This window comes from Lynx rufus, unplaced genomic scaffold, assembly GCF_022079265.1.
Source record: "Lynx rufus isolate CCGP_SWC_20201006 ecotype Redwood Valley unplaced genomic scaffold, mLynRuf1.p SCAF_14, whole genome shotgun sequence".
NCBI classification, from domain to species: domain Eukaryota; kingdom Metazoa; phylum Chordata; class Mammalia; order Carnivora; family Felidae; genus Lynx; species Lynx rufus.
The window spans coordinates 4,912,341-4,938,917 of NW_025814828.1; the positions used below are offsets into that span (position 1 = coordinate 4,912,341).

A 26,577-nucleotide genomic window follows, 5' to 3' on the forward strand; every position below is an offset into this window, starting at 1 on the left:
CTGATGGCTAAACATCTAGTGAGGTATGGCCTTGCAGAAACAGAGGGGGCAAGAGGGCGAGACATCAATATGTAGGCAGAAGGAGATTGAGAGATACAGAGGTAAGGAGAGAGAGAATTATTAATGGCAGCTCCGGGTTCATAAGCATCAAGACAGACTGATAATCACGTTAGCTGGGGAGCTGGGGTTTAAAAGGAGGAAGGTGGGGATGGAATAAACCTCTACTGAAGAACGAGGAAACCCTACCTAGGGTCCAAATCTGCTGGGCTTCTGGGCTACCGTGTCCCATCCACCCTCTACCAGGCACAATCACGTCCACCCGTGAGAAGCAAACCTTTGCTCCTCCAACCCTGGTGACACTGGCATGTCACAGAAACGCCCACGTGTTTCACCGCAAAAACATGCAGCCACATTCTGTGTAGGAAGACAGCATTGGTGGTGGTCCTGTTTCAACATTCCATGGTTTATCCAAATTGCTGACCCTTCTAAATCTTTCAAAGGACACGAAAACTAGTAATCAAGAATCCTGATAGGCTTTTTAAAAAAGGGATTTAATTAGAAACATCCATCAAAAGCCATGTGGATAAAAATGAGAAAAAAAAAAAGGCGTGAAATCTGTTTTACATCATAAACTTTGAAGCTTTCTATTCAAACCAATTTTCTTTAAGTAAAAACTTAAGGGCGTCACGAAAGCCATGTTGATACAGAGATTCCATTTTCCTCTTGCTTGGTGGAAAAAGGGCTTGGTTCAGCCTCACCAAGTTAGCCACAGACAGCTAGAACAGAAAGACAAATTGAAGCTATGAGACATTACAGTACAGGGACATGTAACCTGAGATTTCTTATCACAGGTACAATTAGGGGCTTAAAAAGTCTGTAGGAGAAAAATCCAACTTGAAAGGTTAACTTCACCCACAGGCTAGATGAGGGTCTCTCGGTCTTGATGCTAATGACGTGTGGGGACACATACTTGTGCGTTGTGGGAGCTGTCTGCGCATCACAGGATGTTGGGCACCAGTCCTGACCTCTACCCCCTGGATGCCAGGAGTGCCTAGCAGATGTGAGAAGCAAACGTGTCCAGGCATCGCCACTGTGTCCTAAGTGTAATATCACCTCGGGGTGAGAACTATTAGACGAGGTTAAGGAAGTCAATATGCAAGTTCTTCAGTCGAGTTTTCCTCCAATACTTTGTGACACTTAATTATCACCATGTTTTTAAACCAATAAGCGATCTAATTTAAACTTGCCCTGAAATTCTCCCACTAGTTTACTGACCTGAAGAAGTGAAGAGAGAAGAACTTTTCACAAACGGACAGTAAATGGTGACAGGTCATGTACTGGAAACTAGTAAAAAGCCGTATTACTGAGAACATGCAGTTTGTACGTAACATTATCAACGAGCTTCCAACATTTTGGAAGCGTGTGGAAGTTCTTAGGCAGGCGACTTCAAATATCACTGGACACATCACTCACCATCATGTCCTGTTTGGCGACATTAACGTACACATTCAACTGCCCTTTGTCCTGCGGGGAGATGTCCAGTCGTCCACTGAAGGGTGAGATGGTCACCGTCCGGCCGACAGGGAGGATGGGAAGGCTGTTGGTGAGGCCTCCATCCACCCACTTCTGTGGAAAGAAACAGCCCGTGTCAGCACATGTCCATGAGACACGTCCCATGTGGAGCAGATAAACACAGATTTTTCAACAGGACTCCTTCCTTGTAATATCATCGAAGCCTCTTCTATGCTCTTAAATTACTGTTTATGGGGACTAATCCGATGGGTGATTTTTTAAATCTTTCTACAGAGATCATTTACCCATAGAATGAGAAGCTGACAGAAATCAGGAAACCTCTCCAATTGTTTAAAAACTTTCAGGGGCGCCTGGGTGGCTCAGTCGGTTCAGCGGCCGACTTCGGCTCAGGTCACGATCTCGCAGTCCGTGAGTTCGAGCCCCGCGTAGGGCTCTGGGCTGATGGCTCGGAGCCTGGAGCCTGCTTCCGATTCTGTCTCCCTCTCTCTCTGCCCCTCCCCCGTTCATGCTCTGTCTCTCTCTGTCTCAAAAACAAATAAAACGTTAAAGAAAAAAAAAATTTAAAAACTTTTAGAAGAGGGGCACCTGAATGGCTCAGTCAGTTAAGGATCCGGTTCGTGGTTTCAGCTCTGGTCATGATCTCACGGTTCGTGAGTTCAAGCCCCATATCAGGCTCTGCGCTGACAGTGCGGAGCCTGCTTGGGATTCTCTCTCTGTCCCTGTCTCTCTGCCCCTCCCCTGCTCCCTCTGTCTCTCTCTCAAAAATAAATAAATTAAAAGTTAAAAAAAAATTAAAGCTTTCAGATTATTTTTTTTAAATGTTTACTTTTGAGAGAGACACAGAGTGCAAGATGGGGAGGGTCAGAGAGAGGGGGAGACACCTAACCGACTGAGCCACCCAGGTGCCCCTAGTAGATTATTTTAAATACGACGTACCTAAATTTTTATGATGCCGGTGGATGCATGCCGGTGGATTCACTATTTAATCAGAGTGGAAAGCCATGTTTACAGTTGATCCTGAATAACCAACTAGCAAATGGGACGTTCCATTTTTGTTATAAGAACTAGACATTGGCATTTCCTGTAGCAAACTTAAAAATAACCAGAACAACCAGAAATCCTTCTATTTCCAAAGTGGCACCTTGAGTTTAAGATGTGAGTTTTTATTTATTTTTTTTTCAGGTTTTTTTTTTTTTCAGTTTGTTTATATATTTATTTTGAGAGAGAGACAGCGAGCATGAGCAGGGGACGGACAGAGAGAGAGAGAGAGAGAGAGAGAGAGAATCCCAAGCAGGCCTCGCAGTCAGCACAGAGCCCAACGTGTGGCTAGAGCTCACAAAACGTGAGATCACGCCCTGAGCTGAAATCAGGAGTCGGACGCTTCACCGAAGGAGCCACCCAGGCGTCCCAAGAAATGTGGTTTTAAAGCCAGAAAGAATGACAAGCACCACATGAAAAAAAAACAAAAAACAGACATTACTCACAAGAGGTTTCTTTGTTTTCTTTCAGACCCGTGCCTAATGGAGAGGGATGGACAGAGCAGGTAAGAGAAGCTTTAGAGGCTTCCGCACAACTGTGTGGTAAAAGAGAGAATGAGCAGGGGAGGGGCAGAGAGAGGGGGAGACACAGAATCCGAAGCAGGCTCCAGGCTCCGAGCCGTGAGCGCAGAGCCCGACGCGGGGCTCGAACTCACGCGAGATCACGCGAGACCTCGCGAGATCATGACCTGAGGATCACGCGAGACCTCGCGAGATCATGACCTGAACCGAAGTCGGGTGCTCAACGAGCTGAGCCACGCAGGTGCCTCATTATGCTGTCCATTTCAGAGCCACAGAGTGTCAGGCCACCGTTGTTCCAACGTGTGTACATAATCTTTGACAATAAATAAACGTGTGTGTGCGCACACACACACACAGCTCAAGTGCAAAATCTCCAAGTTATATCTGTGATTGGAAATAGCTTTCAGTTGATAGTCGCAAAAAAAAAAAAAAAAAAAAAAAAAGTCTGGTAATGGTTGACAAGCCCCCAGAGAAGAATCCTCACCGCAGAATTCTGCAGGCTGAGTTTCCCCTGAACATTGAGAATGTCATGTAGGGAAACCATATCTGTGCTGCTCAGCGTAGAGGCACAGGAGGGAGGGAGGAAGGGTTAGTAGACAACGTCCTGAACTTGGTTAAAACACACACTCATTTTGTTCTAAGGTGTCTTTTTTAAAATGTTTTTTACTTGTTTTTATTGCTAAAGCTGGTGACTGATCAGCACTGCACTGTTTGCAATGGCTTTGGCCAGCAGCAGCTCCCCCAAAGGGCATAAAGGTAAATGACGAGTGGACCCTGTGTTGAAAAGTGGAGGGGACTGCATTTTGCTGTTGCAGAAAACAGAAGCAGATCAAGGTGAAAAGAAAACCGATCTGCACGATTTGCATGTCATTATTTTTAAAAGAACGTCACATACCTTACCATGTAATTACATTATAATTCACCATTCATATGTGGTTGTGTGTTTAACTCCCAGACTCGTGTTTGTGTGTATTGTGTGTGTATATATATATATATATATATATGCTTATATAAACAGGTTTTTTTTATGTTTATTTTTGAGAGAGGGGGAGAGAGAGCGCGTGTGCAGGAGCGGGGCGGGGACAGAAAGAGAGGGACAGAGGATGCGAAGCCGGCTCTGTGCTCACAGCAGTGAGCCCGATGTGGGGCTCGAACTTATAAACCATGAGATCATGGCCTGAACTGAAGTTAGAGGCTTAAGTGGCTGAGCCACGCAGGAAGAATTTTTAAAAGGGAGATTTGCAGTGAGAAGGCCCCAAAATATGCGGTTCTGTGCCTTATTGTCTCAGAGCTTGCTTTTGTTTTGTCTTTTCTTTTTTTTTTTTGCTTTGGGCATGGATACCAATTTCTATAATATGTTAACAACTACAGGGAAAAAAAAAAACACCTCCCCAAATTATCTTTCATAGTCTCAATAGGATATTTGACCAATGACGTAGAACTGTGCTTAGTTTTCATCGAGGGATATCAATAATATGTACCTTGTGTCATGGGACTTGAGAGCTCATGCGACTTCACTCAATTTAAGGAAAAGAGGGCAATTTGGCTCATCCCACTGCCAAGTGTTCTAATATATCACAGGGTTAATGAGTGCTGTTTCCGGGAACTGAAAAGTCTTTGTCCAAATGTGCTTCACTCTTGATAGCTGATTCTGATTGCATAAAGGACTACAGGAAACGTACAGCTTATCTAATGACTTGACTGAATGTGCAGCAGACCAGCACCTCTCTCACCGTGATGCTGCCGGCTCGGGCACTCTGGACGCAGCACCTCTGGCTGCTGATGCGTGCTCTAGGGAATGGATCTAGACCATTCCCCCAAACCGCTCTTCTCTCTTTCGTTTTCTTTCTTCCTTCCTTCCTTCTTTCCTTCCTTCTTTCTTTTTCTTTCTTCCTTCCTTCTTTCCTTCCTTCTTTCTTTTTCTTTCTTCCTTCCTTCCTTACTTTCTCTCTTTCTTTTTGTTTCTTTTCGTTCTTTCTCTTTCTTTTTTTAATATATGAAATTTATTGTCCAATTGGTTTCCACACAACACCTAGTGCTCATCCCAAAAGATCCCCCCCTCAATACCCATCACCCACCGTCCCCTCCCCCACCCCCCATCAGCCCTCAGTTTGTTCTCAGTTTTTAAGAGTCTCTTGTGCTTTGGCTGTCTCCCACTCTGACCTCTTTTTTTTTTTCCTTCCCATCCCCCATGGGTTCCTGTTAAGTTTCTCAGGATCCACATTAAGAGTGAAAGCATATGGTATCTCTCTTTCTCTGTATGACTTATTTCACTTAGCATCACACTCTCCAGTTCCATCCACGTTGCTACAAAAGGCCACATTTCATTCTTCCTCATTGCCAGATAGTATTCCATTGTGTATATAAACCACAATTTCTTTATCCATTCATCAGTTGATGGACATTTCGGCTCTTTCCATAATTTGGCTATTGTTGAGAGTGCTGCTCTAAACATTGGGGTACAAGTGCCCCTATGCATCAGTACTCCTGTATCCCTTGGGTAAATTCCTAGCAGTGCTGTTGCTGGGTCATAGGATAGGTCTATTTTTACTTTTTTGAGGAACCTCCTCACTGTTTTCCAGAGCAAAACCGCACATTCTTTCAGGCGCGCTGATTCCAGCCAAATCGCTAGTAACAACAGTAACAGCGGTAAACATTCCTCAGCCCCGAATTAAAAGTGGAAATGTTTTGTATCCAGTGTGGTCTAGTTGAAACGCCTGCCTCGTAAGTACTGCTGTCCGTGAATTCTCTGGCTCTTTGCTACCGATTCCTCCAAGTGTTCCGTGCTGCCCACCTCGCGGCCAGCATTCTGTAAGGTGGGAACGACTGCCGTGGGCTTCTATGATTCCAGAATCTTTCACAGAAAAAACAAAAAATAAGAAAACAAAACCCCTGTGCTGTTCTTCCCATGACGGTTTGGTATCACGTATAAAGGGACTTTGGTGACGGTCACCATCATGCATGTGTCAGGTCTTGTCAAAGTTTGGGGTACACGCTGAGGTGCCCTGGGAACCTAGGAAGGACACGCCCGGGGTTTAGGAATTTGAGCACTTCTTGTGAAGTAACTAAAGGGGAAAAACGTAAGCAGGTGATGTCCACAGCGTGTGCCTGGATGCGTGGTGGGCACTGTGCTACGTCCATCCGGGAGAGGGTCTCCAGGCACGGCTCAATCGTCTTCAGGTGTATCTTGCTGGAAAAGCAGGTGAGTACAGGGGTGACTGGGTGGCTCTGTCGGTTCGGCAGCCCACTCTTGATTTTGGCTCAGGTCATGATCTCACAGTTGGTGAGTTCAGTCCCTGCTCGGGCTCCATGCTGACAGCACGGAGCCTGCTTGGGGTTCTTTCTGTCCCTGTCTCTCTGACCCTCCCCTGCCCTCTCTCTCTCTCTCTCTCTCAAAATAAATTAAAAAAAAGCAAGTGAATACAAACCACTTTGTCAGAACAAGCAATGAAACGCTGATGTCTATAATTATTTTAAGTACACAGAGCGCAGGGCTTAATGGTTCATAGAATGTCTCCCCTATTACTTAGTTTAAATGCTGTTGCATAGGAAGGTCATGCTGGTGTAGTCAGATTCCTCACTTGACAGAAGCAGAAACTGAGGCTTGCAGGGTCACTCACTCTAAGTTACAGGCTGGCAAACTGCGGCTGCTTTTGCGAATAAAGTTTTATTGGCAGACAGCCATGCCCTTGCGCGGAGACACTGCTGTGCTGCTTTTGCACTAAAACAGCAAAGCTGAGTAGCTGGGTCAACAGACACTGCACGCCCCACACGCCAGGGCGCTCACTACTCAACGCTTTACAGAACGTGTTTCCCAGGCACTGCCACGGGGTGCACGGGCAGAAGGGGTGCAGCTGGCCTTCTCACCTCCCTTCTTCCTTCACACACACCGTAAAGCGGCCGTGTCTGAGGGAGGCAGGGAGGATCAGAGTTGTTTTCTGCAGGGGCGCCTGGGGGGCTCAGTTGGCTGAGTGTGCGACTTCCGCTCAGGTCATGATCTCACCACTGGGGGGTTCGAGCCCCACCCCAGACTCTCTGCTGTCAGCACGGAGCCTGCTTCCATTCCTTTCTCCCTCTCTCTCTGCTCTTCCCCAGTTCGTGCTTTCTCTCTGTCTCAAAAATAAATAAAAACATCAAAAAAAAATTAAAAAAAGAATTGATTTCTGCAGGGTACAGGAGGTGGGGACGGGGGAAGGAATTATGGCACACATGCCTTATTTTCTTTTATGATACAGAGGACAGATAGTGATGTCCCACAGAACATTCTTGGGTTTTGTGGTTTTTGTTTAATGTATTATTTTACTTATTTGAGAGAGAGCGAGGCATGGCAGCTAAAGAATCTGAATCAGGCTCCAGGGTCTGAGCCGTCAGCACAGAGCCCGATGCCGGGCTTGAACGCACAAACCATGAGATCATGACCTGAGCCGAAGCCGGATGCTTAACCGACTAAGCCAGCCAGGTGCCCCTGAACACTTTTGGTTCTTGATTCTCAAAATAGAGGGGAGGGAGAGACAGAAAGACAAGGAAATACCCACTCCCCAAAATGTAGGTCAGACCCTCCCATTAGAGATAAAGAAATGCAGGAGGGGAGAAGAGATCTATGATCCCTTCTTAATCACAGGGAGACAACTTAAAACAAAAAATTTAAGAAGAGGTTAAAAAAAAAACCCTTCAGTACTTCTACTAAAGATTATGGGTACATTGTTGTATTAACTTTTGAATTTCTGATTTTTGATTCAAAAATGATGACTTTAGGTACTTACTTTTCAGAAAATGCTAGAGGTGTTTAGCTAGTGACAGTATAAATGTTACATCAAAAATATTCCCTGGAACGCTAACATGTTTTTTCAAACCGACAGTGCAAAAACTTTTAGGATGTTGCTGAAAACTAAGACCTTCTCCGTCAGAATAACTGACTTGATACCCAGATTCCCATCAAGCCTAATCTGGCCGGTCGCCAGGCCAGTTACCACTTACTGTTGACTATGTTGGTGACTGCACCACCTATCTGTGTGAAACGTCTAAGTCACGAAGAAATAGACGTGGGAGAATTATGGTAATAGTTATATACAAATACGTAGTAACAGTATTCCACGACGGTCTTTCCCACAAATATGTCAGTAATGAAAGAATTAATAATCCATATCCCATACAAAATGCTCAGTAGACTAGAATAATTCAATGTTAAATTTTCTCTAGATAATACATAGTCAAAATATTGCCTGAATTCTAATTCAGACAAGAAAAAAGAAAAAAAAAACACCCTAAAGCTTGTCTTGTGATGTGCATACCATCAGTTCTAGAGATGATCTTCTGTTATTATGACCAATTAGACCATTGCCAATGCTAATGCTATCACTTAAAAAACCAAACCAGACAACTTGTTAGTTCAGACCTCCTCTTGAAAATGCTCATGCTTGTTCCAAATTGATGTCAAGAAATGTGAAAACGTGGCATTTTCTGAGGATGCACATTCAGAGGCCAGATATGCTGACTGAAGATTCATGAGCAAGAAATACAAGTCTGACCTTCAATATGTTTCTGTTCTTCATTTATTCAGTGGCTAATGACTATCTACCATAAACAGGGTCCTAAAAACAGGTCTTAGAAGAGGAAGCCAGGAGACCTACAAGAACTTTAAAAAAGTTAGGGAAGGGGCTCCTGGGTGGCTCATTCTGTTAAGAGTCCGACTTTGCCTCAGGTCATGATCTCATGGTTCGTGAGTTCAAATCCTGCATTAGGCTCTGTGTTGACAGTGTGGAGCCTGCTTGGGATTCTCTCCCTCTCCTTCTCTCTAAATAAACAAATAACTTTTAAAAAAATTAGGGAAGGGGAGCCTGGGTGGCTCAGTGGGTTAAGTGTCTGACTTGGGCTCAGGTCACGATCTCAAGGTTCGTGAGCTTGAACCCCCGCGTCGGGCTCTGTGCCGATAACTCAGAGCCTGGAGTCTGCTTCGGATTCTGTGTCTCCCTCTCTCTCTCTGTCTCTCCTCCTCTCATGCTCTGTCTCCTTCTCTGTGTCAAAAAAAAATAAACATTAAAAAAATAAAAAAATTAAAAAAAATTAGGAAAAGGAAATAGACATCAGACTACGTCAAATAACTACTAGACAGGTTAGGAAGGAATTATACTGTCTATTAAGTTAATCTTCTGCCTTACGAAAGTATGAAACTTATTTAAAAAAAAATTTTTTTTAATGCTTATTTTTGAGAGAGAGAGAGAGCGAGAACGCACAAGTGGGCCACACGGTATACTCACCAGGCCACACCACCACAGGGCACTGTTCTGCCCCCTGCTGCTGCTGTCACCTCAGTCACTTCAGAAAAACCACCAAATCCCGCCAACCAATCAAGACCTGACTTCCACAAAAACACTAAAACCTAGAACAGGAGACGTGTTTTCAGCATGATGGGATTTTTTCTGTAAGTTAAGTCATAGGAAAAGCTCACACCCACTGGCAAATGCTGCATTTAAATCAAAGTTTGTGTTTGGCTGAAAATGGAAAGATTCCAGCAAGCAAGCTGGCCTACAAATCCTACAGAAACTGTGGGAGGCTCTCAGGCTGAAAGAGCATCTGTGATGAGCACGGAAGGAGGCCAGAATGTTGGTAAGTGTGTGCATATGTGCACAAGGTCTCCGAGGGTTCTGTCACTCACCGTGTGCTCAGGACCCCCTCTTTGTGGACAGCAGTAAAGCACAATGGAAACCTGATGCTTTCAGGAGACCTTAAAATTAAGTAAGTGTCACATGTCTACTACTTTGCACAGACACGGGTAACGGGCAACAAACAGACTGGGGCAGGAGACACAGCAGAGACACAAACGTTGGAGATCATCCTGGGAAAGGTGCCCACTCACTAGCTAGGTGACCTCTGTGAAGTCAAATGCACATCTCTGAACCTCCCTTTCTCCTCGTCTGCAAAATACAGCGCAGTCATCACGTGACAGGTGAGGGGGTTCTGTTGCAGCCAATAGAAAACAATAACAGCATGAGTTGTACTGCTTTTTCCATTACAAGGAAAATGGAGAGTGGACTGGTAAGGGTGGCCTCCCCAAGTCGTTCAGGGCACGTCTTTCCAGTTCACTCTGCGGCCATCTCCATGGTGGGATTGGTGACCTCATGATGCAGAATGGCTGCTGCAGTTCCAGTCATCACAGCTAGGTTCTGGGCAGCAGGAAGTAAAGAAAGGTATTCAAGCTCCCTTCCTATAAGTCCCACAGTAATCCAGCTTATAGCTCACCAGCCAGCACTTAAATGGGAGCCTCACCTAGCTACAATGGAAGTCTGGAAATGTCCAGCCAACCACTCTGATTCTGTCATAAGGAAGGAGAGGAAAGCTCACGGTGGAAGAAAGCTAGAAGCCTCTATCACCTGCACCTCATTCATAATACCTTTACTAGTATTTGTACAGGAAACTGTTTAGCATAGCGTTAGAGCATCCTTGGCTTCTGGGGCTCAGCTCTATTGTAACTTTTTTTTTTTAATTTATTTTATTTTGGGAGAGAGAGACAGAGAGAGAGAGAGAGAGGGAAAACGCCAAGCAGGCCCTGCACTGTCAGCACAGAGCCTGATGTGGGGCTCAAACTCACGAAGCGTGAGATCATGAGCTGAGCCGAAACCAAGAGTCTGGCACTTAACTGCCCGAGCCACCAGGCGCCCCAGCTGTTGTAACCTTGCTTCCACTCTCCCTTTCTGAAATTCCCACCTCCTTTCTAGCACATTCTACATCTACACCCTCCCTGCTCAATTGCTACCTCTTAATTATTGATCACGTTGGCAATTCTGGGGACTCTTGACTCCCCAACCCCCCTTTCATAACATGTCATCTCTAAGACACCTTAGAGTTTTTTTTGCCCATTTCTATCATTATTGTATATTCTATGTTTAGCCATTTCTATCATTATTATATATTACACAATCATACTTTGAAGTAAAATCATTACATTTCAGATCATTATAAAGTTAGTTTATAAGATAACATTGATTTTGGTACCATCTTAATAAAAATTTATAGCTAAAAATAAATGTTAACTTTTACTCCTATCCTATAATAGGAGGGAAAATGCTATTGAACTTAAAGTAATTACAATAAAGTACAGTACCTCTCAAATTTTTAGATGGCAACATACCTCACACTCCTTGGGAACTAAATACCTGTTAGGTCTGAGAGAAAGTACCAACAGTAGGGGGAAAAAAAAACAAACCCAACCCTGCTTTCCATGAACTGATGTTTAAATTATTTTATGTTGCTCTTAAAAAAAAAAAAAAGACCAGTGTATATTTAGTTTCTAAACAGTCACAAAGAGGGTTTTAGCATTCTGTTTGGACTGTATGCCTATGGCTAATAAACAGAGCTAAACTGAACTGTCCCTCTTAGGCTCTGCAACTTTGCATCTACACGGCTTTTCCGGTTGCTTAACATCTCTGTGCCTCTCTCTCCCTGTGTGTCCCTTTAGACAACGGTCCTGGGGCAGACCAATTTGGGCCCAGAAGTGTACAGGAAGCACGGCAAAGGCCTGGAAAGACCAAGAATGCTCAAAGCAAGAAAATCAGGAGGGCTTGCGAGATCACAAAAATCGATGCCTTTGTTGTGAGATCACCAATTCCTTGAGTAGAGGTACTGTGCACAGGGCCCTCGAAGTCCCTGAGTGAGTGAATGAATGAATGACAGATACTAAACATTTTTCATGTACTCACTTAGGAGTAAGTGCATATGATGTATATATATACTAAATAAAACAAATGGCATTTATTCATCTGTGAATATGTGCCAGATCTTGGCTATGTGTTAAATAGATACTATATTGCATTATACAATATGTATCTCTAGTATCTGTTAAATAGATGCTGTATTTGATTATAAATACATATCTCTGGTATATGTTAAATAGTGTATTTGATTATAAAATGCATATTTCTGGTATGTGTTCAATAGATATTCTATTTGATTACAAATATATATCTAGTATATTTTAAATAGATGCTTATATTTGATTGTAAATATGTATCTCTGGTATGTGTTAAGTACATACTGTATTGGATGATAAAATGTATTGCTCTGGTATGGGTTAAATAGATACTATATTTGATTACAAATACATATCTCTGGTGTGTGCTAAGTAGATACTGTATTTGATTATAAAATGCATAACTCTGGTATGTGTGAAATAGATATTCTATTGGATTATAAATATATATCTAGTATATTTTAAATAGATGCTTATATTTGATTGTAAATATGTATCTCTGGTATGTGTTAAGTAGATACTGTATTGAATGATAAAATGTATTGCTCTGGTATGGGTTGAATAGATACTATATTTGATTACAAATACATATCTCTGGTGTGTGCTAAGTAGATACTGTATTTGATTATAAAATGCATAACTCTGGTATGTGTGAAATAGATATTCTATTGGATTATAAATATATATCTAGTATATTTTAAATAGATGCTTATATTTGATTGTAAATATGTATCTCTGATATATGTTAAGTAGATAGTGTATTGGATGATAAAATGCATTGCTCTGGTATGGGTTAAATAGATCCTGTATTTGATTACAAATACGTATCTCTGGTGTGTGCTAAGTAGATACTGTATTTGATTATAAAATGCATAACTCTGGTATGTGTGAAATAGATACTGTCTTTGATTTTAAAATGCCTATCTCTGGTATGTGCTAAGTAGATAATTTATTTGATAAAATGTGTAACTGTGGTATGTTTGAAATAGATACTGTCTTTGATTTTAAAATGCCGATCTCTGGTGTGTGCTAAGTAGTTAGTGTATTTGCTTATAAATAGGGATCTCTGGCATGTGTTAGAGAGACCGTGTATCTGTTCTACAGGGTGCGCCTGTATGCAGGCTCCAGAGAGGGTGGGCAGGATCATGAACCTTTACTGCAGCGGCTGCAGAAGGCAGAGAGGAGCTGGCCCACAGTCCCGCCTGAGAGCAGATGGCAGGTATTAGCTCACCTTTGCCTCCCTCCCTCTCTCTCTCCCTCCCTCCGGCCTGGAGTTCGGGGCCCCAGGCGAAGAGAGCAGTCCTGGATTGCTGGGGAAGTGCAGGGCCTGGGAGGGGCTTGCTGCCTGGTGGGGGGGGGGGCTCCTGTGGGGGTTGGGGAAGGAGAAGGAGTGGGTGCTGGTGGGGGGGGGGTCACATGCAGAGCCCTGAGGCTTTTCCCAGCTGGCAGCTCAGCTCTGCCTGAAGGGGCTGTAAGTAGGAGTTTACTGTTTTAAAAATTCTTTTAGTCTTTTTTTTTTCTTTTAACAAAAGGGACAAAATTTATAACCCGATGGAAAAAGGGGCATCCCCATCATTCTGAGTGTCGAGGTCTTGCCGCCGTGCGTCCCGTACTTGATTTCTTTTCTGTTAAAAACAAAATTATTTACAAAAAAAATCATATAAACTGATTTGGAATCACCAGCATAATGATAAAATTGGATCCTTGAAAGGAAACGTGTTAATCCAGGGAATCCGGATGATTTATCAGTTACAAGAAGGTTACCTGCCCGTTGTACTCCACTGGTTTCAGGCCCGCGTAAATGGGCAGGAAGCTGCTAGCCAGGAGAACCTGGAGGAGGAAACAGAGAAACAGCCCGCAAGTGTAAGCGTTCACACACAAAACACACTTGATGTATTAGTAAAACATGTTACGTTTTTCCAAAAATAACAATGTTCACTGTAAAAGATTAAGTTCTATATATTTCTTTTTTTTAATTTTTTTTTTTTAACGTTTATTTATGTTTGAGACAGAGAGACAGAGCATGAACGGGGGAGGGTCACAGAGAGAGGGAGACACAGCATCTGAAACGGGCTCCAGGCTCTGAGCGGTCAGCACAGAGCCCGACACGGGGCTCGAACCCACAGACCGTGAGATCATGACCTGGGCCGAAGTCGGCCGCTTAACCGACTGAGCCACCCAGGCGCCCCAGTTCTATATATTTCAACTGCACAGCAGACACGGTTAAGGAGAAGGTGACGCTTCTACTGTCTGAAAAGACCATGAACACAGGGGCGTGATTCCATGCTCTGTGACTCAACTGACTTCACCTGAGTAAAATCGCTATTTTAGTTGTAGACGACCAGGTCATTAGAAAATTTAACTTCCAGGGAAGTCTACATTCGTGAGCACATACAGGCTGCAAATAAATTATTCACGATGCTCGGTCATATGCTATAAAAATCATTTCTCAGGTTGCACTGTGGAGGGCGCCTCGCTGGCTCAGTCTGTGGAGCGTGTGGCTCGATCTTCGGGTCTTGAGTTCAAGCCCCATGTTGGGGGTAGACTTTACTTGAAAAAAATAAAAATAAGGTTGCACTCTTATTTTTCAGAGGAGCAAACCCTCTGGTTATTACAGAGGAGACCAGCCTGCAGCTTGGGAGGATTCTAATTTGTCCCCACGATGTTGCTAACGGGAGCGACACATTTCATGTGCTAGCAACATGGTCTGCATATGTAATGCGACGGCAGCAGCTTGGGACAGCAGGTACGCGTTATCTTCTATTGAAAAAGGCGAAAAAGGTCGCCATTTAGAATATTACCATTTCTTCCAACAGAACTTGGGCATTGGGAGCTTTTCTGACGTTTACATGTTTCTTTTCTTTTTTCTAGTGCAGTCTCCAAATCACTACTGTTCTGTTCGGAAAGACACAGCAGTAGATACTGAATATTTAAGCTAGAATCTTTCAACTAGTAACTGTTTCTTGTCAAGGATTTCATGAGATTTGGCAGGGGTGGGGTGGGCGTATATTATTCAGAAATGGATTACGGCCCCAAAACTGATTTGCAAATCGCCTACTTAGAATTATTTACAACTCACAGAGCATTTTTCCCCAGAGAAACAATAGTGTAGGTATGTTTTCTGAGGTCAGCTCTCCAAGGCCAATATGTATATTCTGAACTGTGCTTAACGACAGATCCAGTCACCAGCAACTGCACTTTCTGTAGGAGGCGTCCTCTGTGGGGTGTAACCTGGCTGGACCGCTTTTATTTCTGCATCGTGTACCTGGAAGTTGGCACTGGCTTCTCTGTGCAGTGGTCCCAACTCTTAACAAGGCCCATGGCTCCTCGCTGCTGAAAAGTGCTGAAGGGACAGGGTCTGTGCCTCCTGCATGGTCGGTGAGGCATTCTCGGGCCTTCTCACACCCCACAAATGCCTGTTTGACCTCCCCGTCTCCACGGCAGGAATGCAGATGAGCACCCTTGATGGGGTTCAGTGGGACAAACAAGGATTCGCCCATGTTGTTGGGGACGTGTCGAGCACAAGGGCTGAGGTTCTAACAGTCCCCATGGCAACGGGCTCCTGACAGGTGGCCCGGAAACATCTGGGGCATCAGGTGTGAGTACTAGAACAGCACAAACCGAGACTCTGGCAGGAAAGTAGGAAAGGACTGACACGCATCACATATCCCTCTTGTTCCAGGCTGGTGCCGGGTGCCCGAACCAGCGACGTCATTTTTGTGCCCAGTGAAAAATGAAAATACAGGTATTAAGAAATGCAAGATGTCGGGGTGCCTGGGTGGCTCAGTCGGTTAAACATCCAACTATTCATTTCTGCTCAGGTCATGATCTCATGGTTTGTGAGATTGAGGCCCACATTGGGCTCTGTGCTGACAGCATGGAGCTTGCTTAGGATTCTCTCTCTCTGTCTCTCTCTCTCTCTCTCCACCTCTCCTGCTTGCATGCACACTCTGAAAATCAATAAATAAAGTTAAAAAAAAAGAATTGCAACAGGTTGACAACAGATCATCAAACCAAAGTACAATGGCAATCTTGCATGAGATTTGTCAACCATCTACAAACAAGACTGTAGGCATGCCTGTCCTTAGCATCCCTTTTCTATTTTTAATGTTTATTTATTTTGAGAGAGAGGGAGAAAGCGAGCAGGGGAGGGGGGAAGAGAGAGGGAGAAAGAGAATCCCAAGCAGGCTCTGCGCTGTCAGCACACAGCCCAACTTAGTGCTTGATCCCATGAACCGTGAGATCATGAGCTGAGCTGAAATCAAGAGTTGCTTAACTGGCTGAGCTGCTCAGGTGCTCCCGCGTTCCTCCTCAAATGTGTGGCTTGACAGAATGGTGAGCTGTGACGCTAGACAAACCTGTTATACAAAGAGGAAAGCAGGAGTGAATGTCATCTCGGGTGATCTGTGGGGCATTACTTCATAAGCCAGTGGGGGATGACAGGACAGAGCCAACCTTCTCGGCCCCACGACATCAGCACTTGGGTGTTTTCCAGAGAAAGGCTGTGCACGGTTTCCATTGTCACTGCATTCACCCTAAATGAATTTGGCTCTATCATCAATTGGCTACTCTTAAAAAAAAAAAAACAACAAAAAAACAATTACAGGCCCTAGGTATGTTTTGTAGACACGCTGTGGCTATTTAATGAAGTAATTTGGCAAAAAGCAACATGGTGATGTAGCAATCACTGAAACGCTCTGGGGATAGCAGACATATTGTGAAATTACAGTACTTAAGGGTCTTTAAAGAACCAAACACACTCTGTAAATATGACGATTTATTTCATTATGCTGCATAAATAATCATATGTGCCCTGCAAAAAAAAAAAAAAAATCACCACCATTAGAATCAGAATGATGTGTTTTTCCTCCCCCCTCTCCATGTCAGAGTATAATGTAAAGTTCACAAGTTAATGCTTGCAAGTGTTTTCGGTGTTTGGTTGAAAAATGCTATTCAATTACTTTCCTACAGATAAGAAGAGTACGAATCTTCCTAAATGATATGAGGACTGCAGTGAACTAGAAAATACCTGTCAGTCCTCCAAATCAATATATTTATTCTGACATAACTCACTTTCCCTGTATGTGGGCTGCTGATTTGCATATCAGACCAAGTTCAGTGGGAAAATTAGCTTCCACAGTAGAGAACTAAGTGGTCTGTCTTATTCGTGGTCTGTTTGCTGCTATTTTATTGCAAGCAAATGGAACGTTCGAAGGAAAGAGGCGAAGACTCACACTCTGAGGCCATGTAATAGGACACACAGTAGGTCTAAACATGTCCATACAGCGTGTCTTACCTCGTTGATTTCCCAGTGAAATTTTTCTCACCAATAAAGCTCCACACACATAGAGTAGAGGTTCTCAGTGAAGGGAAGAGTGTCTTTGTTTCCTGGGGACATTTAGCGATGTCTGGAGACAGTTTTATTTGTCACAATTGTGTGTGTGGTGGTGGGGGGATGGTTACTACTGGCATCTAGTGGGTAGAGTCAAGGGATGCTTCTACACACCTATTAGTGCACAGGCCAGCCCCCACCACAGACAAGTATCAGACCCCAAATGTCAATAGCGTTGTGGCTGACACACGGATGTAACATCTGGGTCTTGCCATTCATGGCCCATCACAGGACTCAGTACTTTAAACAGTGCACAGAGGTCAGAACGTTGATTTGCTTTTTTGTCTCATTCTTACTAAATACACAATGATAAAAATAAAAGCTAGTGACATCCTCTAGCAATGCACAAAGCATCGCCACGTGCATATTCAATGCACGCTCTGACTAGTTCTTTTCATTTTACATGTTATAGAAAAGGGGTGTTTAGAAAATTATGTGGCCTGGCTTCCTTCGAGAATGAATTCCCAACAAGTTTCATTTATGCCTAAAGTTTGCTGTGGAGTTTAATGAGGAGCTGGCTATTTATTCAGAACCTGCTGGTGTAGTTGAAATTCAAAGACACGGTCAAATTTATCTTCCCAGGCTTCCCAGGATAATGAACAATCTTACATCAGGCCTTCGTTCACCTTCACTAGGCGAAATGTGTGAAGATCTTGCCGTAAGAGCATTCTCGCTAAGCGTGCGGCAACACGGGACTTCAGCACGATGGAGAGAGGGTGGTTCTTCGCAAGCGGGGCACGGTTCTGCACGAAAGCCTTCCTGGGACTATCGATCCACGAGCACTCACTTGGGTCAAATGACCAGCTCAGACTACCTGTGACCATCAGCTTTACAACGTGAAGAATTCAGCGCTTGGTCCTAATGCACACAAGCGGCCACCACCAGCACGCCATGGCACAGTTAACTTCACAATCATGTCTGCTCGGCTGAGGAAGTGACCTAGGACTTTCTTAGAAACAAAGGATTTACCTCCCTCGTCACACTTTGCTGAAGGCTGATATTAAGATGTGCTTGCATTTCCTGGCTGCATGTTTCCCTGTGAAGAAAGATAGCCCAGAATTCCCGGGATAATGTGTAACGGGGCCCGCTAGTAAAGGAATCGCTAAGGACCTATGGCACACGGGACAAGAGCCTGGAGAGCAAGGGCCCCTGAGTTGGTAAGTGCCCCCACACACATGACTGCAGCTGGTCTGCATAGCAATTTGTGGGGTAGGTGGGAGTGTGCATTCCAACTGACAGAGAAGCTAAGGCACTGAGAAGTCAGTGGTCCCACCCATACTCCACCGAAGATGAGGGCTAGGCTTTCCATCACCAAGGTACCAAATGCCTTTGCAGAAACTGACCTCAACTTGGTGTTGATCTCCTCAACACATCGGCCCACAGAAATGATCAGTGGAGTTCATCCTCCAAGGATACATTTTTATCTGCCCCCACAATTCATCCCCAGAAAGGGTGAGGCACCCCAAATGGATGTCCCTGGTTGATGAGAACAAGGGAGGTGTTTGGGGGAGGGGGCCCCTCGGGGGCTCTGGTTTCACTGTATAAAGGGATCCTCCCTCTGGGGCTCATCTCCTACTGGCCTGGTAGCACACTTCACAAGTGCCTCCCTGTCTCTGCTCAGTCACTACTAGGGGGAGGGGCGTACTCAGCACAAATGAGTTCTGCACAAAATAACACCTGCAGACCACAGGTGTGACTTAGGCACACCTGAAGTGGTATACAAACAATGGGGGAAAACCCCAACACGGAGTGTCTTAGTCAACTCTGGCTGCTGTACAAAATACCATAAATTGGGGGACTTCTAAACAATACACATTTATCACAGTTTTGGGGAGCACAAAGTCCAAGAACAGGGCACCAGCAGGTCTGGTGTCTGGTGAGAGCCCACTTCCTGGTTCATGGACAGCCATCTTCTCACCGTGTCCTCATGTGGCCGAAGGGGCCAGGGCGCTCTTTGGGGTCACTTTATGAGGGCACCGTTCTCATTCATGAGGATTCGGCCCTCATAACCTAATCACCCCCAAAGGCCCCACCTGCTAATATCATCTCATGGGAGTTAGGTTCAACGTGAATTGTGGTGACAGAAACATTCAAGACCTAGCATTTCACCCCTGGCTCCCCCAAATTCATGTCCTTCCTGCATGCGAAATATATTCATCCCCTCCCCGTACCCAAAAAAGTCTTAAGTTGTTCTAGCATCCACTCCAAAGTTTAAAGCTCAAAGCCTCACTCAAATAGCATCTAACTCGACTCTGGGTGGGACCTGAAGTACCGTTCATCCTGAGGCAATCTGCTGTCCAGCTGAGAACCTATTAGGTCAGTCAGGTTATGCGTTTCCCAAAAATGCGGTGAGAAGGCACAGCAGAGAAGGTCCCCTTCCAAAGGGAGAAATAGGAAGGCAAGAAGAAGCATTCAGAGCAAGTCTGAAACCCAAGGGGGCAAGTGCCACTAGACTTGAAGGCTGGAGGGTAGTCCTCCGTGGCTTGATGTTGTGCCTTATGAGCCCATGGGGGCAGGGTCCTGCCCCTGAAGCTTTGCTGGGCAGGGCTTGGGCCCCACCTCTGTGCTGGCTCTGCGCCTCAGTCTCCCGCCAGAGGCTCCCTGGGGCTGGAACCCTCTGCCCACTGCGCTCTGTCTGGGATCTCCAAAGTGGGCCCTCTCCCATGGCTCTAAGGCAGGGAGGACTGGCCTGTGAGAGGTGAGGGTGCGTCTACACTTGCCCTTATTCTCTGGGCTTCTGATGAGACGGGCAGGCCTCCTGTGACCTCTCTGAGATGCCTCAGGGGTCATACTTCCATTGTCTTGGGACAATAGTCCTGGCTTCTCTTTATAAGGCTGACAACAGCCTCATCAGATGACTGGTTTAGCCACCTCTTCTAGTTCTGTTCCCAAGAGGCTGTCATTCTTTTCAATAAGGACAGGCTGAGAAAGTCCCAAAGTTTTAAGTTCTACCTTGCCTTTGATAAGCAATTCCATCTTTAAGTCATTTCTCTCTTCTTGCATTTTATATAAGCAGTCAAGAGAAACCAGACTGCTCCTTCAACGCTCTGCTTGGAATGAGGACTCATCAAGTATTCATTTTCATCCCTTCCAAGTTCAACCTTCCAGAAAATGCTGGGACAAGAACACAGTTCAGGCAGGTTCTTTGCTCCCTCATAGCAAGGAGGGCCTTGCTCCTATAGCGTTTGAGGACATGTCCTTGTTTCTTTCCGAGACCTCATCAGAATGGCTGTGCCACGCACAGTCCTACCGATTCTGTTTCCAGCCCCTTAGGGATTCATTACGAATATGGCGGCTCTCTCTCCAGCTCTTCTCGTTCTTTTCCGCGTCCTCTTCAGAATCACCTCTAAAGGTCCATTCGTGGCAACGGGGGCTCTTTCTAGCATGTACCTCTAGTGTCCCCCCAGCCTCCGTCTGCTACCCGGTTCCAAAGCTGCTTCCGAATGCATAGATATGTGTTACGGAAGCGCCCCACTTTCCTGTGTTGGTCCATTTGGGAGCTACAGACCGGGTAGCTTATAGACAACAGACATCGACTTCTCACATTTCTGGTGGCCAGGACGTCCAAGATCAAGGTGGAGTCAGTGCGTGCTGAGAGCCTCCTTCTTGCTGTGTTCTCACGAGGCAGGGAGCATGACCTAGCTGTGCAGGCTCTCTTTTATCGGGGCACTGATCCCAGGTGGGAGGGTTCCACCTTCATCACCTGTTCACCTCCCAAAGGTCCACCTCCTGGCACTATCACGTCAGGGATTCAGCATTCACTGTCTGAACTGGAGTGGGGGGGGGGCTACAAACGTTCAGACCACAGCACTGAGTTAAATCACTGTGGACATAAGATGCAGAACACTATGGAAATCCAACGCTAAGGGAATCTTTGGACCACATAACTGGTTAACGGAGGTTCGCAGAAAATAATCTATCAGCACAGATATCAAATCAAAGAGTAATCTTTTATGGAACTAAAAGCGGAGTTAACTAATGAAAGTTAAGTGTGAGTCATCACACAAAAGCAAATTTATAAAACGAAGCTAATGGTAAAGAGGTGTAAAATTAAATGCCACAAGGTGGCAAAACTGGGTAGTAATGCATCTCCTGAGATGTTATAGATTTAGGTTAGCACACTGTGCGTGAACACAGAAGATAAGTAAGAAGTGAAAGCAATACGTAAGCAAAGGTGAATTGTACTCCCCAGAAAGAAAGCGGTGACACTTCAAATTTGACAACAGACTCATACGGACATGTTAACTGGTCACATGTGTGGCTGAGTGCCTTATTTGTTTAACATTTACTGAATTTTGGCTTTAACCAACATGCACACAGGGCTTTACTGCTGCAACACCCTTTTCCATGCTTCATTCCATGTGCTCTCCATGGTGACACAGATCGACTTCTCACCTCCATTCCACAGTTGGACAAACTGAGGCTCCAACATAATTAGCCCCAGAGGACACTGCCAGGAAATGGCAGACCGGGATAGAAACACTGGGAGATGCACATAAGACATGCAATACTCCAGGTGGGCCTGCGTGCGCCCACGCGGGCAACACTTTTACACAGGCACCCGCTCCGTAATGAGAACTGGCAGTCAGCTGGTGGGTAATAAGGAGCCCAGCATTAACAACAACAACAACAACAAACACAAAAAAAGCCCTAGTTGGTGAGGGAATAAATAGTTAATGATAAAATGGGTGTGAGATGCAACATGGTAGGGCGTCTGGGGGGGGCTCAGTCGGGTAAGCGTGCAACTCTTACTTCAGCTCAGGTCGTGATCTCATGCTTTGTAGGATCAAGCCCCTCATCGGGCTCTGTGGTGACAGCACGGAGCCTGCTTGGCATCCCTCTCCCTCTTTCCCTGCCTCTGTCTCTCTCACAATAAGTAAATCAACTTGAAAACCCAGGAAGCAAACCCAAGGCTGTGTTCAGACCCAGGTATACAAGGCCCCCAGGAGACCAGCTGTGCACCGTGGGGCTGGTTCCCCTCCTGGCTTTAGGACACCTCGCGGCTCCCTGTCTCCCCATCTCCCCGTGAGGGAAGTGGAAAAGCTGTCTCTGAGCTTCCTTCTCTCCTTCCCCGCGGCTCTACGTGGTCAAATTGGCCACCCTGCACGTGGCACTTCACAAAGCATTCCACCACTGGCCTCTTTGCTACCCAGACCACGTGAGCTGGTCACGTCCCCACCCAGAAGGGAGCGGGCTTTCTTCCCCCTCCAGGAGTCTTCTCCTCTCCTCGTGTAGTCTCTGCTGGTCCTACTCCGGAACTAAATGCTTCCCAAGTATTCCAGGCACAGATATCAGACATTTCACAGTCACCGTCTACCATCAAGGAAATATCTATCCTTCCTATTTTCCGTTCTGAAAAAGGTTAGAGCGTTCAGCTAAACATTTAAAACGCTTCTCGTAGAACCTAGGATAAATGTTAATTATTCAATTATTCTCCTTACAAGATATTACACATTTGTGTCAACTATTTCTCTTCTGTTCAATGAACTCAAGTAATTACACCAATTCTCTGAATAGTTATTATCCAAAACAAAGGAAATTGAAAAAAAAATCATGTTTACTTACTGCAATAGTTGCTGTTGCTACTGTAACAAATTACCACAAACGGAGAGCCTTAAAATAACACAAATCCGTCCTCATGCTGTCGAGTGATAGGCATCTCTCCTGGAGCTAAAAGTGAGCTGGGACTGGCCCGCACTCCTTCTGGGAGGCTGCAGGGGGAGTGTTCCCTGCACTTCACATACTGGCAGAGTTCTGTTGCATAGGCTGCTGGACAGAAGTCCCCTTGTGCCTTGATGGCTGTCGGAGGGGAGCGGCCACAGCGCCCTCTATGTGTGTGCTCTATTTCCAAGAGGGCTCTAAGGCTCAGAACGAGCAATGGTGCCTGGCATCCAGGAAAGATCTCCATCTGTAAGGACTCACAGACTTATTAGTTGGGATCCCCCCAGATAATCTGGGATCATCTCCCCATTTCTAGATCTTTACCTCAATTGTATTTATAAGATTCTTTTTGCCACGTGAGGTGACACATTCACAAGTGCTGGAGATGAGAGTGTGGACATCTTTGGGGGCCACTATTCAGCCAACCACACTGCCACATAAAAGGAATTGAGAGACAGGGCGCTTGGGTGGCCGAGTCGGTTAAGCGTCTGACTCTTGATTTTGGCTTAGGTCATGATCTTGTGGTTGGTGAGTTCGAGCCCCGTGTCAGGCTCTGCCTGCTTGGGATTCCGTCTCTCCCCTCTCTGCCCTTCTCCCGCTTGCACTCTCTCTCTCTCTCAAAATAAGTAAACTTAAGAAAATTAAAAAAAAAAAAAAGTAATTCAGAGGAGGATAATTTTATCCACCATATGATAATCTACACGTAATCATGTAGAATGTTGGAGACCTTGGCTGTATTCCCAGCAGGGCCATTGACCAACTAAGTTATTTTGTTTTTTAATTTTTTTTAATGTTTATTTATTTTTGAGAGAGAGAGAGACAGAGTGTGAGTGGGGGAGGAGCAGAGAGAGAGGGAGACACAGAATCCAAAGGAGGCTCCGGGCTCTGAGCTGTCAGTACAGAGCCCAACGCAGGGCTCGAACTCGGGAACGACAAGATCATGACCTGAGGTGAAGTCGGAAGCTTAACTGAATGAGCCACCCCGGGGCCCCAGCTAGGTTATTTTGTAAAGGTCACTCTACATGGCGGATCCAGAGTCTTTGTTCTTTCTTTTTTTTTTTTTTTTTGTTTTTGGTTTTTTGGGTTTTTTTTGTTTTTTTGTTTTTTTGTTTTTTGTTTTTTTTTGTTTTTTTTTTTGTTCTTTCATCGTAAACGAGGCCACTGTGACAGATGCCTCTGCAGTTCGTTTACGTATTCATGCATAGTCACTCACTGAGCCGTGCCAGGTGCCGGGACTATGAGAGCGGAGAAAACAGAGCAGCTCTTGGCCATGCAGAGCTTACATTCTAGTGAAGAGAGACTGACAGTAAAAATGAAGTCATAAAGCAGGAAAATCCGCAGCGCGTGAACAGGGATAAAGAAGGTAGGACGGGAGACAGGAAACACCAGGGCTCCGCCAGTGAGGACAGGGTAGGCAGAGGACAGATGCAATGAGGAGGAAGTGACTGGAATGAAGTCCACCTGTTTTATGACACAGCGACTGCAGTCCTGCTCCCGTGCAAACCAGAAGAGGTTTTCTAACACACTGACAGCCTCCTGTATCTGTACTGGCATCAGCACATTGTGACAATTCACGTGTGCACTGACCAGTTTCTCCCTTTATACTTTGCAAGTCTCCGTGAGATTATAGAAAAATGTCTTTTTCTAAGATAGAAAGACAATTTATAAGCGAGAGACTAGCACAGTCAGCACAGCAAGTAAAAATATTCTAATCTATTAAGTCACAAAGTAATTTCGCTTGTCAGTTCAACATTTCATTAGGTATTTCAAATTATATCATTCACCCAGTAAAACTCGAACAGTATGATTCGATAGTAAAAATCAATGCATTTATCATGTAATTCAGGCGGAACTTTTACCAGTCGCTCCAAATCCATTGCCCACTGCTGTAACCAAACACACATCCTCCATCATGTCATCCAGAGCTGGCCATGATTCCCACAAAGGGGGAAGGAAAGAAAAAAACTGCCCGGCTTCTGCAAGAAAAGTGCACTCTTTCCAATTTACAAATATTTGATGTATTACCTTAGCAAGCACACTGTTATTTGCAACTTTAGCCAAAGTATTTCCCAGAGATCATAAATCCACCAGTGAGCAACTTTCCAATGCATTTGCATAGAAAAGCATGAAAACAAAATGGGGGAATCCAATGGGACATGAGACTGAAAAGCCAAGAGACCTGGGGTCCAGAGGGCATTCCCGCTGGCAGGTCATGCAAAATCTCTCCACCCCTTTCTCCTCCGTGAAAGAAGAGAAAAGGGGCAGTAATCACATGTGTCTTCCCTGATGTACAGGAGGCCTGGGAAGGACCGAATAAGGCAACGTGTGGACGAAGTCTTACGTGAACTGGAAGCTACCAGCTACGTCATTTCAAGGTACTGAGTACAGCTACCCTGCTCAGCTGCACCCAAGTGACGCTGTGTGACACCCAGGGACACTGGTCAATCGATCCCCAAACACATGATTTGTTGAGTGCGCATCGTCTATCAGGTGTGATGTGAAACCTGGATCTACAGAACGTGGTGATGCTCACTGCTGGGAGAAGTATTTAAATCAGTACTCGCCGAATTCCTCAAACGTGAGATGCGGCTGTGTTACCTTAATAAGGTCCTCCCTGGAGGAAAACTTTGAGACCAGGTAGTTTTGTCTGGTTTTCGTGTTGGTGATAGATACGTGCAGTCGGTTGTGGGCCAGCTCATGAGCATTGGCAGGGAGAATCAAGTCCATTCCGCTTCTAAAGAAGAAAAAGTGACTCGCGTCACTCACCTTGAATTATCGAACGCCTTGTAAATATTTTAGAAGAGAGGATTCTGTGCTGAGCCTGCCATGGTTTACACAGAGTGTCCTCCACACTGCGTCTTCACAGGCTTTGGGGGAAATGTTCCATACACAGAGGTATACCTCAATCGGGCCATGAAATCATAGCCGGGTGTGAGTGCCCCAAAAGACTGCCTTCGGATTTCTTCGGCAAACTTGTAGGTAAACTCATTACATTCCTGGAAAAGAAAATGAATAGGTGACCCTGTGATTTCCAAGGAACAGTAACGACAACAATTCCTTCTTTTTCCAGAATGCTGTGGCCATCACACAAGGAACCCTGGACCCTACACCCTGTAAACCCAACCCTTAGAGTTTGGGGGCCCCTTTCCTTCACAGGTACGTGAATCCCCATTTGACCTGGCCCTCACCCATCGTTCTTAGTCCCCAGGCAGGCTCTGTGTTTTCCAAAATCCCATCTTTTTGTTTTTTGTTTTCCCCCCTTCTTTTCTTTCCAAACGAGTTCAAATGGCTTCAGCCACATCTGGGGAATCCTTGAAGTCTCAATTCTGATGCTCATTTAGGACCCATTCTGCTACACGTTTTTCCAACACAACTGACCTCCCCTCCCATCCCAACTCTGTGGCCTCTGGAACAGTCTGACTGCGACAGTACTGATCATTAATGATACCGTGAACGACCGAGAGGGGAGTCATGATCACTGCCGTTTGTCTTTCGAGTCCAGTCTCGGGCATTGGTATTTGTTTGTAACAGTCTCTGAGGGGCACGGAGTTGGGGAGCGGGGTGCGTCTAATGTGCTGGTATCCACGGATACAGTGTCTGTCAGCTCATGCTCACATAACCCTGCAAGGTGGATATAATCACCCCACTTGACAGGTAAGAAGACTGAGGCTTGGAAAGATTAAGCT

General features: G+C 45.2%; 1 protein-coding gene across 1 annotated transcript in view; it reads right to left on the reverse strand.

Annotated features, from left to right (window-relative positions):
• Positions 1-543: 543 nt before the first annotated feature.
• The window catches only part of PNPLA4 (patatin like phospholipase domain containing 4), a 30,552-nt gene continuing 4,518 nt past the window's right edge, over positions 544-26,577 (reverse strand). The window contains exons 3-7 of the mRNA XM_047075871.1: positions 25,793-25,887; positions 25,490-25,625; positions 13,603-13,668; positions 1,474-1,626; positions 544-776 (exon numbers count right to left, since the gene is read on the reverse strand). Coding sequence (XP_046931827.1) covers positions 645-776; positions 1,474-1,626; positions 13,603-13,668; positions 25,490-25,625; positions 25,793-25,887 — 582 coding nt within the window. The 3' untranslated portion in view covers positions 544-644. The remainder of the gene's footprint in view (positions 777-1,473; positions 1,627-13,602; positions 13,669-25,489; positions 25,626-25,792; positions 25,888-26,577) is intronic.